At 36.6% G+C, this 14,253-nt stretch overlaps 1 protein-coding gene across 2 annotated transcripts in view; it reads right to left on the bottom strand.

Annotated features, from left to right (window-relative positions):
- LOC143921097 (uncharacterized) overlaps positions 1 to 13,765 on the bottom strand; it is a 378,172-nt gene extending 364,407 nt beyond the window's left edge. The window contains exon 1 of one of the 2 annotated variants that reach the window (XM_077444224.1): positions 13,093 to 13,765. In XM_077444224.1, coding sequence (XP_077300350.1) covers positions 13,093 to 13,695 — 603 coding nt within the window. In that variant the 5' untranslated portion in view covers positions 13,696 to 13,765. The remainder of the gene's footprint in view (positions 1 to 13,092) is intronic. The other variant, XM_077444225.1, reaches the window with a different exon arrangement.
- Positions 13,766 to 14,253: the final 488 nt, after the last annotated feature.

Raw genomic sequence — 14,253 nt, forward strand, 5'->3', positions numbered from 1 at the left:
ACCACTACCAATACCTCAGGTAGGGCCGATTCCAGTTTCTGAACTTCGCTAATCAGAGTGAACAATATCAATATGGACAACGATTTGAATTTATTGTAATTGAATTGTATGATATGAACCTAATTCACTAACTCTGAAATATATGTATATCAGTTTCTAATTCTTCAATTCATTAAACACATGACGCGGAGGAATAAACAGTGAGACAATTCAATGAAGTTGATACTGCAGAAAGAACACTACATCGACTGGATTCAATCATAATAGTCTGTTCATACTGTAATGTTTTTGTTTTTCGAGTTAAAGAAAATTTTAGTCATGATTCATGAAACAAAGACAGTATGTATGTATGTACATATATCATATTTTATATTAAATTGATAATAAAAATTTCATTTTAAAATAATCCAGTTAGCTTTTCGTGTCAATATATTACAGATTGAATGAAGTGTCTAATGAATAAATTCATTATATTGATTATTTATCAGTTTGGTCTGAGACAAGGCAGCGCTCGTGATTTATGGTCGAAAGCTACGTACATAGCTGTCATATCCTTCCTCTACTGATGAAGTGAACTAGCAAAGTGAATTATGAACTTTTGTTGAAATTTTATTTTCGACATAAAAAATTTCCGCTCTATTTTCAACTCCAACTGATTTTATTAACGTTCAGTATAAAAATAAGTGAAAAGTTTATGGTGGAGAATACCGAATCTCACTATATCGATCGTCCGTATCCTAATTCAGATTCTCCAGGATAATCAGCCGCTAGTAACCTCACCTGCGATTTACGACGGCGTAATTCGGAAGGTTTTCAAATCTCGACTCCTCTATTCGGGATAAAAAAATATATATATCCCGAGAGACCGCGTAAGTCGAGACGCCCTGATAAATGGCGACGCGATAAACGGCAATTATGTGCTGGAATCGCTCGTAAAATAAATTTCAATTGAAGTTTTTAATGTTCGCCGAATTCCCATGAATAATTTATAACAGTCACGATCTTTTGATTGAATACGCACACATGTATGTACACTCGCAGGGGTCATAAAGTATGATCCTGTTCGGAGGCAATCAGCCAATAGGCACCGCGGGTCATAAGAGCAAACTGAGAAATAAATATATGCCTATCCACGTCATAAAACAAACACTGTTTTGAATTCATTAACTGAACCCCCAAATTGGACTTCTGATTTAAGCGAAATATATTTTTTCACATTTGTATTGATTGAGTTATAGATAAAAATTCGAATATGTGGCATAATATGTAAGATGTAACCATAATATATATGTACATATATCCAAGTAGTCAAATAATAGACAAAGAAAAAATAAATAAATGAGAATGAAAATTTAGCTTTACCACTGTTTTAATGTGGTAGAAAGAAGGGTATAGATAGCTAACTGCCATCGCTCCGATCTTTAATGAGTCCGTCAATGATTAGCTTCATGTCAGAGACATTAGCTTACTTCAATGTTAGCTAACCGCTGTATGTCGCTGCTTCAACATCAGATCACATTTTTTTGACAGGATTGTCACTGAACTAACATAGTGAAGCTTACAAAAAGCTTGTCAAAAACAAACAGTTAAAACATATGGTAAACGGATTATTAAAAAATAAAAAAATAAATAAAAAAAATTATATAACTGGAACTGAATCAAAAAATTCCACAGAATAATCACTATATTTCATAGTTATATTTCTCGTAAGTTTCTATCGAGACTTGTCTCATAGCTTCTTATAAAATATTACGACATATGTAGATGTACATAAACATATGTACATATGTGTAGGCCAACGCCTTTTAGAATTTCAAGAATTTCTTCATTTTAAGCCACTACAAAATGCCGATATTCTAAAAATACCTCATCTGAAAAACTCTATTTGAAAATGTACTCTTTATTCTGTTCTAAAAAATTCGTTTGATCTTCCTTGAAAAATCAAAGAAAAGCGATGAATAATATATTTCCCGGGATACTTACCCGCATATAACGCCATTACACACATTGCATATACATACATAAATAAAGCAAAGATTAATAAGAATTTTCGTTATTATACACACACCTAGGTTGTATATATGTAAGAATTTTATGATACGCGCGATGCTTTATCACCCCTTTGTCTAAGAACTTTCCATCCCTTTTCTCACCTTCAACGAAACATAAACTTGATTTACAACCGAAAGAAGCACATTCTGCGCGATCACTTTTTTTCGAGCCATAACCGCAGCCATAAACATACTTTTAAGTGTTCTGTATCGTCAACGCATGATGATGTTAAGCTCTTTCGTATACCATTAAATACCACAGCAATAGGAAGTTTCAATTTATACTTACAAAGCGATCGATCAACTTTTACCGGAAAATAACAAATCAATATCTCATATATGGGGAGTCAAAGTGACTATTACTTTATCTATGAATGTTTTTTTTTTAATACCATTTTTGCTCAATGGCACGATTGCGATATTGTTGCTATATCTATTTGTTAGACACGACGTTTAGCAACGACACGACAATGTAAGACAAAATAATGATCACGACATGAACAATTGACATTTCACGTGAAACTTTGCTAGTTGAATACACCGAATTTTTACACTATATACATACATACATATGTATGTATATAACTGTCTGTATACCTTTAAGCCTTTGTAAATATGTTTTTACATATGTATGTACTATAGATAAACTGATGTATTGTTTGTATGAAGGTAAACAGACATGATGGTACGATAAGAGAGGTCAATATATTGAAAGAAAAAAATATAAAGAAATTAACCGATATCAAGATTGCACAAACCGTGATTTATTGTATGTGAGTTTTGTTACTACAAAGTTTTGTTTGCGAGATACTATAATAAACATGTAAACGGCTTAAATAAAGACTTTGAAATATAATAAAAATAAAACATTGTGGCAATAATAAAAAAATTCATTGAAATTTTATTTTTATGAAATTTTTTGATTTAAAATTTTAAAACGGTGAGTGAGAACAAGTAATAGAGCTACGAACATATATACATATTAGATTATTATAAAACCGAGTTTGCAAGCAAACAAACTCCCGATAGTGAATGAAAATTCAAAATCATATTGATAATTACATTTCCATATCCCGCAAAAATTTCATACGTTTTTGTAGAAATGTATCACAAAATCTCACGCTAAGCGGTCATAATCAAAGCATGTCGACATCTTACAAGATAGTATGAATTAGAACTATTCATTGATGTTATGGCTTTGGAATTCAAAATAATTTTTCCAGGGTTTCTTTCTACAGGTACTATGCCGTTAATACTTGCATTAAAATAAAATACCATCATAAATACTAGCGAGAATAATAATATGTTTAAATAGACAATGATCGCTGGGGTAGTAACTATTAAAATATACTCGAGATGTATTGTGAACATAGATAATATGTACATACGTAAATGGACAATTTTACTTTTAAAAATCAAATAAAAACTATTAGTGAATTAAAAAAGGAATATGAGAATGTAATAAAATATTGAGTTTATATGAGATGAGAGTAAATGAGAGTGACAAAGGTAGCTTTACCACTGTTTAATTGGGTTATAAAGGGGCGGTAGAAAGCCGCGTATGGGTAGTCAGCTGTCATCACTTCGATCTGACATAAGACTCCGATCTGAATTTTAATAAGTTCGTTAATGATTAAACTTCTCTAGCTTAATGTTGGAAATAATAGTTTACTTCAACGCTATTTTAGCTGACCCCCCCCCCCCCCCTATGCCGGTAAAATATAAAAGCGACCATTTTACAGGAAACAAAAAAATTGCCAAACTCTAAAAGGAAACGATCGACCTGGAGTCACAAACCAAGATCTGACCAGCAGTGCGACTCTAGTGGGACTCGAACCCGTAACCACTATGCTCGAAAGCATAATATGCTAACCACTAGTCCACGCCGCTTGTTATAAGTTTGACTTTCCAACCCCCCCCCCCCCCCCTCTTGTTTTTTCAGATTTTAATTGTTTAAACGCCTATAACTTTATATTTCTCACACTATATATTATTTTCTTGGTTCCCGGAAAGATTCACTAAGTTGCACTAGTAGCGCAGTTTCTAGAAGTCACAATTTTCAAATGCGCTCAAAAAGAACTTGGGCAATAGAATTCCACAAAAAATAAAGTAAAAAGGTTAGTACCCTCGGATAACATCCAAATACCCCTTGTCGCTTTTTTATCAAATTCTATTGCTGAAACATCTTTGAAAGTTTGGATGTCTCGAGAGTGCAACTATCTCGAGTGCATTTTTCCAGTCACCTATTTGCTTAATAATGCCAAAATAGTATGACTAAGTAAAATCGCTAGTTACGACACGATTCGTGTCATGCATACATATATCGTAACTATCAACCCTACGACAGACAATTGTGCCGGCAGATCTCTTTAAACAAAAAAAATACAATTAAATAGCAACACCTACATGAATAGAGATCGACCGTGTCGGAAGTGTCCCAGTACAATAGAAACAACCGTAAGAATTGGCTATTGACGAAGTGTTTAGCCGGCGGCCATCGCGCCTAGATAAGCTACCTTAAACCCATCAACCGCCCGCTACTTTTTCAATAAGATTTTCGAACACCGGTTTGTTTACAATTAATAAATTGCATTCCGTGGCGCATCGCACGCGCAGTGTCTACCCAAAGAGGGGGAGGCAAGAAGAGAGGTGGAACGGAAGGGAATAAAAAGAGGCCTCAGAGTCGTCAAGAACTGGTTTCCAGAGGCCGATGCGAGGCTAGGAGAGAGAGGACCACAGACTGTACGTATTGTAAGAAACGTTCAAACTCGTTACGGTTCTCTCCCTTGCAGCGGACATTTATAGGCTGTAATCATGCCACATTCGACCCATGTACCAGAACCACCACCAGGAGAGGATCTTGCCCACTGCCGAAAAGACTCCCGAGTATGTGTGTGTGTGTGTTTACCGTTTACGACCGACTTGATTCATGTGCCGACCCCTGTTTCAGATCGAACTTTACGACCCGACCGGTAAATATAAGCAACGGATAATCGCGGTATACGCGAAAAACACCCACCCGACCACCCCAATAGAGAAAAAAGTGTGCGTTTATAGGTATGTAGGTACATAAGCGATAGACCCTTCCGCATATTTTCGAAGATGACGGTGAGACACGCGATAAAACGCTTTCTTTCAATATTGTAGATTGTACCCATAGATAGAGTGAGAGGATGTTTTGAAGTTTCAATTTCGGATATTATATACATATGTAGTAGATAGGTATACAATCTTTACTTATACTTGAAATATTAAAGGTATTTATTTTGGTTATGAATATATGCAGTGGTGTGTGTAGTGCTAAATAAAAAGAACCAGGTCGGTGTTTAATTTTTACAACCCCCCCCCCCCCCACCCGCTTTTTTCCATACTAAAAAAGAAAGTTGTATCCTAATATTGGTAGTTCAAATATTTATAAAAAAAATCAAATAATAATTAAGAAATATTCTTACTTGTTGAAATAATGATGTATTTTTTTATATTTTATAAAAAATTTCATAATGCATCCTCTTCAACATATTTGATTTTGCAAAACCCGTGTTTGTCTGTCAACAGCAACATTTGCTTTTAGCAATGCTAAAACCATGTACATACATATGTATGTCAAAAAACTATAAAATTTTAACATGTGACTATTCATTTAAGCTGAGTTCCTTCATTTAGTCATTTTATCTATCCTCAAGTGCGTAGGGTCAATAGTTCAAATAATGTTTTCTTTCCAAGTTTAGGGTGATTTTAGATAAAAAGCCAATTCATTAAACGTCTTTTAAGTTTTGAATGTGCTCAGATTACTATTCGATTGTGGTCATCGAGTGTTAGAATATTTGGAATACAACATTTTATATGAAATTTTAGTCAAAATATTTTTTTGGCGGCGACCTGGGTCAAAAAGAAGTAGCATTATCATTTTCATCGAGTCTCCCTGGTATATTACACATATATGTATGTGTGTAGTTGCGTATATTTCATAAAATAAGCTTTCAGCGAAATAATGATTTCGCCATGAAAATCAATGAACACATGTGCAAAAAACTGCATTTTTAAAATAATGTTTAAAGCTTATCAGATTATATGCATTTCATTGTACTAAAGATTTTAATGAATGGTCGAATTTTAAAAAAAATTTGCTTACACTGTCGAACATTTCAAATATTTATTTGTAGTAAATTCAAACGAGAATAAAAAATACCAACTAAATTAAATGAAGATAATAAATACACCCAAGCACATAGGAAGACAGTCAATAAATCTTGAGATAGAAAGCATCCTTCTTAAACGAAGCAGGATGTGTTTAAATGCGGATGTATGGAAGTTCAAGTTTATGTTAGTACTATGTACTACTGATCTAGTTACCCGACATTAAATAATAGATAAAACGATGCAGCATATTATAATCAAAACTACGAACAAAGAACACTAAACAGAACTTGAAATTGTATAACAAAATGTCACGAGAATATTGAAAATCAATATTGCATCTTGTAATCAGTAGCGTAAAGGTTAAGCATACGTATTAATAAATAGTTACTTACTTTCACGTATCCTGTGAAACGCGCAGATGTACATATACTCGTATGAATTTTTAGCCCTTTTATATATGGTAAATTCGAGTTTATTATAAAGCGAATTGCTTTAAAACATCACGTCCCAAGACCTACACAGTTCACCGTCAACATTGTACAGTGCATTTGCTGCTTTGTTTGACTTACTTATCGCGCAACATGCACGCGTGTAAACAAGATAAATTTTGCGCATAAAGCCGAACAAGAAATGTGCATTTCAAAAGGATAGCAAAACACGAGTGCAATATCGAGTAAAGTAATTATTTTTAATGCAACGCGTCCCGAGATAAAGCTCGATCGCGCTCGATGCAATCACATAACCGACAGTTTCGAAAGCTGTCGGCTTTCAGGGTCGAGAATCGCCACCTCCAGTTTTTAATTACGATCTTTACCCAAAGCCAAGACGTGGAATTTCATTCATTCGCACCTGTCCGGCGGCGTATTGAGGATGTAACGCATCACCGGCTAATGGGCCAGTAATTGGACCAACGGCGCGCACAATAACAGAACCTAAAACCGGCCAGTCGAACGAACGAGATGAAGACAAAAAAAACGGAAAAAAAGACGTGGGATAATCCGTCATCTATATGCGAGATAGAACGACCGAAAATAATTCAATTGTATCGGCCACATTTGGGAGAATATGTACGTCGACCTGGCGAGAGTCGAATTTCCTCCAAATCGTGCCCAGAGACGGGGGGCTAAAAGTTATCCGGGAGATTTCCAATGAGGGGTTTATCTCGACGATCCGATCTAATGGACGAATGTTCGCCGTTGCCGATATAATTATCTAATATCCAAACACATCGCCATCGACTAATCCTGATATCCAGATAGGTACCCGCGCCCGGCCCTGCCCGACGCGTTCAGATGCAAATCTCGGATGTAGGGTTAATTAGCAAAATTCGATTCCAAGTGGAGGGCAACGATTTGAAAAGCCCTTTCATTGTATCTCACGTAGCATTAAAGTATTTTTATAAAATTACATATAATCAAATTGATATTTCATCTGTTTATAAGTGAACTTTCTAGACAAAAAGAAGATCATTTAATTTACGAAGGCCAGGCATTTCATTAGATGTTAAAATCGTAGAAGTGGTAAATAATTATTTATATTTACGTCAAATAATAAACATCCAGTAGTAAAGAAGAAGAAATAAAGAAACGTATGAAAATGAGTTGAAGTGCATTTGGATCAATGAATGTTGTTTTTAAATCAAAAATGCCACTCTGCCTGAAGAAAAAGATTTTCGATCAATGCGTTTTGCCAGTGATCACTTATGGACGTGAACTTAGATATTGAACTCCAAGATGCTACATAAAGTTAAATGCACTCAAAGAAGTATGGAAAGCTGAATGCTCGGCATAATGAGGAAAGGGCATAACAGGAAGCGGAATACGTGGATGAGAAGTATGAAAAGGATAGTGGACATAAGTGCCTGGAGAAAAGGCGATTTAACAATTTATTTAAATTGATTTCAAATGTCATATACGATGAATAGAAGTCAGCTGATGGTCAATTCGGGATGAAATAATAGTAAATGACGTTTGTAACGCCGAAATCAAAAGAAAAACGCGATGTTTCGTGACACGTATCTACTGCGTAAATAGAGGAATGGGTGTATTTCAATAAAACAGTTAATTAATCATATCATTTTTCAATGAGTTTGAAAATAAATACAAATTTCATTTAGTTTGGATAGACATCCGTGAAAAATTTAAACAAAATTAAATGTATAGATGACATCTTAAGCAGTATAAACACTTATCATTCAAGAATTGTTTAAAGTATGTTTTTATTATAATATAAAGCGATGACGCAAAATTAAATGTTTTTTATCGACCGTATATTTAAATGTGTGTTTTTAAAACAGAAACGATAACCTTGAATGTATAGCACGTGTGTGTGTGTGTGTGTGTGTAATCGCTAAGGTAATTTTTTGCAATAATCATTTTAAACAATTATTATATATGTATGTAGGTAACTAAAATTTATTTTACATTCATTAAAATATAATACATATGTACATACGTTGTATGTATATAAAGGAAATAAAATTCGTAATGCCATCTATAAATTTGTTAACACGTGTAATGTAGTGTAAGCGGTTGCGAACATTTTTCGAACAAAATTTCAAGTCCGTCGATTGAGTATGTTCTAGTTTTTTTTTTTTGCTAAATTTAAATTCGTAAATAAATCGTCTCGACTTAAAAAACGGCCTATTCGATAGTCACCGCCGATCAATTTACGATTATGGTGATGAGCGCACAGCCTTGATATTTGCACGGTGATTACACGGCGAAAAAATTGAGAATAAAACTCCATTATGTAAAAACCCATTAGCGTCCAAACGAGATTCGACAAAGGAAATGCTATTATGTTTTAGAAGACGAACCGAAAAAAAAGTCGAAAATCGACCGTAATCATAACAGCGAAGGTAATCATCGAGTTTAGGCTATGAACTTTAATTGCACATTTCGAACGTTTACTTTCAGCATTTTTCGCATACTTCAACTTTTTCACGTCGTCGCAGACTCACAAAAGTGGTTCGAATATGTTTTAATTTTAATAACAATCACGATTCTATCGAGCTCGTTTTTTTCCAAGCGCGGAATCTATGTGGGTTATAACAATCACGACAACGTAACTGTTACTCCGGACATAAATGTTGAACGGTAGAAAAAGAAACGAAGACAAGTTTCTTTTCGGCTATGCCGTTTTGTATGAGATAACACATTGAAGAATTCTGTCTAAAACAGTCAAAAGTACCGCACTGATAAACTTATCAACGCTTCATAATTAACTCAAGCAAATAAAACAAGTGATAATTCACATATACGATTTAAAAATAAGATTTCCAGCATATTATATGTTTGTATGAAAAAAAAGCATAAGCTCAGATGCAACGTGAACTTTGATAATACGAAGACTGCTATTGGAAAACTTCTGAAAGTTTTCCGTATTGAAACTTTAAAGAACGTCACACGGAATAAGTATATACCCAAAGTTAAAGAATGGACCGAGTTGTCAGACCACTGATGGTATGCTTCATAATTAAAACTGATAAAATCGACGTGTGGGTGATGTTCGATGTAGATATTTGATAAGAAAGAAGTTTAGTCACATACAGACGGAGACATCGTTTCATAAACGGTCAAAACGCATCACGAAACCACTTTGTGATAAACATCATTCCCATAATGGACGACTATAAAGTTTGCGCCTCTTATTTAAAACACCTGCACGAGTTTGTTTCGAATGGAAATAAAAATAAACGAATCAAAGATCAAATACGATGAAATCTCATCCAAATAATACAGAAGTCTAATAAATGGTTGTAAATAAATTGAATAGAAAATTTATCCAGAGACGGAAAGTTACACTGCATCTAACTTTTCCGACAAAGAAAAATCTCCATATGATGTATTATACGACATGACACATAACAGACCACAACTTTAACGAGCTTGTGAATTTTCAAGCTTGAAAGTTCGATAAAAAGGTAAAAGTTTTCAAGGCGCATAATTCAACATCAAAATCAGCTGTTTTTGACAAATATATATATAGTCAGTATAAAAATGTCATTTTTAAATTAAACTTAAAATCAGAATACAATTTTTCAATGTGACAAAGGAACTACATATGTATATGTCAAAATGACAAGTAGACGGCTTTACAACTTTTTTGCAACTTAAGTTAAGAATAAAACTTCCCAACAAACGAAATAGTGCTACTTACGCACTTCTACTGATAAGTTTTACGAACTTTTATAACTCACACTTTTTTCTAGTAAAACTAAACAACATACAAAAACATTCAAAAATTTCAAAGACTTGAAAACATGACCTTTGTAATTTCATAAAAAAATTGAATCAATGTTGTACCCAAATTAGAATATGTTAATCTATAAGCGTCTATGATATTATGAGACCAATCTGAACAGGCTTTCATCGCGATCCAAGTAAAAATTTTACAAATTACAAATTTTCTTCAAAAGAAAGCTTTGGGCTTTTATTTTGAGATAGTTATACAACTTGAATCAGCTGTTTTTGCACTTTTCAAGAAATTAAACAGTCAGAATATTGCATATTGACATAAATATAACGGCTCATACATACAAAAACAAGTGAGATGAAAAGGTGAAAGAGCCAAATGAGGTTTAAGAACAAGTGCGAATTTCGAATGTGAATTAAATTTAATGCATATGACATTCACCTGAGATTTATTTTTAAAGCTTTACGATTCAATCTAGGTAAAAAAATAAATTTATAATAAAAGCAATTTTTCATTTACCGGCAAATACCGGTAGTAGGAAAAATCATTTACCGTTTACCAGTTTATGAAGTTTGCCGGTATATCGCAATCCCTAATTGGTATATCGCTCATTGATGTGCGGTTGTTCTTATGCAATATTGCTGGACAACGATCTCGTTGCCCGACGAAAGCGAGGGGTGGCGATGTGGAGGGCTTTAAGGGTTAAATTCTTTGACCGTGCTGTATGCGGATTACTATCACGTGCTGTAGGCAGATAAATGCCAATAAATCTTATAATGAAATATGAATTAGTGAATGTTTTAAACGAGCTTATACGAGTCAGTGACTGACTATATGGTTAATATCGGTGGCCGTCACTGCATCGAAAGTGACTTGATCGAAAGTCGAAAAACCAAGATTTTTCGCGATTGTTAGGACAATATGTGAAATAGTCCGTTTACCATGCATTCATATGAAGAACGGATAGTATTACCCTACATATACATATATAGTACCGTTTACCATGCATACATTCTTTCGATCTTTCGGCTTTCGATGCAGTGCACCCAGACCCGGTTAAAATGCCCATCAAAGGCAGTCAAATGCTTCTTTTGCCTTGTGCAATGCAACAACATGTAATACAATCTTCAACTTTCAACATCAGCTGGCACTTGTTTTGGGGAAGTTTTGTCGTCGGTCGAGAAAGTTGTAGAAGTTATGTATGTAAGTGGAAGGAAGCATAGAAACCAAGTTTTTTCGCGATTTTTATGACAATATGTGAAATAATCCGTTTACCACGCATTCATATGAAGAGCGACTAGTATTACCATACATACATATATAGCACCGTTTACCATGCATACATTCTTTTCGGCTTTCGACTTTCAATGCAGTGACCCAGACCCGGTTAAAATGCTTCAAAGCTTTTATCTTGTGCAATGCAACAACATGTAATATAATCTTCAACTTTCAACATCAGCTGGCACTTGTTTTGGGGAAGTTTTCTCATCGGTCGAGAAAGTTGTGGAAGTTATGTATGTATGTAAGTGGAAGGAAGCATAGAAACCAAGTTTTTTCGCGATTTTTATGACAATATGCGAAATAGTCCGTTTACCACGCATTCATATGAAGAGCGGCTAGTATTACCATACATACATATATAGTACCGTTTACCATGCATACATTCTTTTCGATCTTTCGGCTTTCGATGCAGTGACCCAGACCGGGTTAAAATGCTTCAAAGCTTTTATCTTGTGCAATGCAACATGTAATATAATCTTCAACTTTCAACATCAGCTGGCACTTGTTTTGGGGAAGTTTTGTCGTCGGTGGAGAAAGTTGTGGAAGTTATGTATGTTTTTTAGTGGAAGGAAGCATAGAAACCAAGTTTTTTCGCGATTTTTATGAGAATATGCGAAATAGTCCGTTTACCACGCATTCATATGAAGAGCGGCTAGTATTACCATACAAACATATATAGTACCGTTTACCATGCATAGATTCTTTTCGATCTTTCGGCTTTCGATGCAGTGACCCAGACCGGGTTAAAATACTTCAAAGCTTTTGTCTTGTGCAATGCAACAACATGTAATACAATCTTCAACTTTCAACATCAGCTGGCACTTGTTTTGGGGAAGTTTTGTCGTCGGTCGAGAAAGTTATGTATGTAAGTGGAAGGAAGCATAGAAGCCACGGTTTTTCGCGATTTTTATGACAATATGTGAAATAGTCGTTTACCATGCATACATTCTTTTCGATCTTTCGGCTTTCGATGCAGTGACCCAGACCGGATTAAAATACTTCAAAGCTTTTGTCTTGTGCAATGCAACAACATGTAATACAATCTTCAACTTTCAACATCAGCTGGCACTTGTTTTGGGGAAGTTTTGTCGTCGGTCGAGAAAGTTGTGGAAGTTATGTATGTATGTAAGTGGAAGGAAGCATAGAAACCAAGTTTTTTCGCGATTTTTATGACAATATGTGAAATAGTCGTTTACCATGCATACATTCCTTTCGATCTTTCGGCTTTCGACTTTCAATACAGTGACCCGTACCCGGTTAAAATACTTCAAAGCTTTTGTCTTGTGCAATGCAACAACATGTAATACAATCTTCAACTTTCAACATCAGCTGGCACTTGTTTTGGGGAAGTCGTCGGTCGAGAAAGTTGTGGAAGTTATGTATGTGTGTATGTATGTGAGTGGAAGGAAGCATAGTCACTCACCGTGGTAGAATAGGGCTGCAGGCTGAGCCTGATGCCATCCTGGGCGAGCTGCTCACGCAGCAGCACCCTCAGCTGCACCCTAGGGATCTTGACCAGCTCGGCCTTGCCCTCCTCATACTCGTCGCGATACCTGGCAGAGGCCGCTTCGAGACCCCTGGGCAGGTCGCGATCGCGTTCTCGGTCGCGGTCTCGGTCCCGGTCCCGGTCCCGGTCCCGGTCTCGGTCTCGGTCTCGATCGCGCTCGTGGTCGCGCTCGCGCTCTTTGAATTCGACGACGCGGTCAAAGTCGGAGGAGGAGACGGAGACGGAGGCCGAGCCGCAAGCGGAGCCCGAGCCGCAGCCGGAGCCCGAGACGGCGGCGGCCGCAGCCTCCTCGAGGGTGAAGTAGACGGAGGCTGCGCCCTCCTCGCGAAGAGTCCTCACGGAGTGCAGCAGCCGTTGGCGGTGGTGAGGGTTGAGCACGCCGATCGCGTCCAGGTCCGGCTCGCCGACCTGCTTGCATATCTCGAGGTCGTCGTACCCGTTGTCGATGAAGCTCTCGGCGTATTGCGCGAGCTGCAGCGATCGCAGCCACTCCACCACGATGTTGCTGTTAGACGGCATCGCCGGCCGGCGCCCGCACACTCGCGCACGCACCACACCCGCCGCCGGCGACAGCCGCCGCAACACTGACTGCACCACCACCACCTCCACCACCACCACCACCACTTTACCCCCTCCACGGACGAATCCGCTCCGCGCATGCGCACCGCTCCCTCTCCTCCTGTCCGTCCGCCAATCACGAGCTTTCCTACCAGCGCGCTTTATTCGAATCGTGATAGCTTTCCGCATTGCCACTCGCGCGCTTCTTTTAACGTTCGAACTTTTCTGTATCGTCCGCGGATGCGTCGAGACGCGTCCGCGTACGTATGCGGATTTTGTCAGCGTGTTTATGCGTTAAGTTGGTATGAATATACGGGGCGCGGCATTCACTATGCGGTTTGACATCTGGACATGATATTTATTTATTTATAGAAAATTGTTCAAAATAACCCTTTAATTATTTTTACAAAACACCTTTACGTTTCATTCCTTTATAATTTCATTCCTTTATAGTTTCATTCCTTTATCCTCCTTTACGTTTCATTGTTTTCATGATTGATTGTGATTTATGAGTGAAAT

This window comes from Arctopsyche grandis, chromosome 13 (genome assembly GCF_051622035.1).
Source record: "Arctopsyche grandis isolate Sample6627 chromosome 13, ASM5162203v2, whole genome shotgun sequence".
NCBI lineage: Eukaryota > Metazoa > Arthropoda > Insecta > Trichoptera > Hydropsychidae > Arctopsyche > Arctopsyche grandis.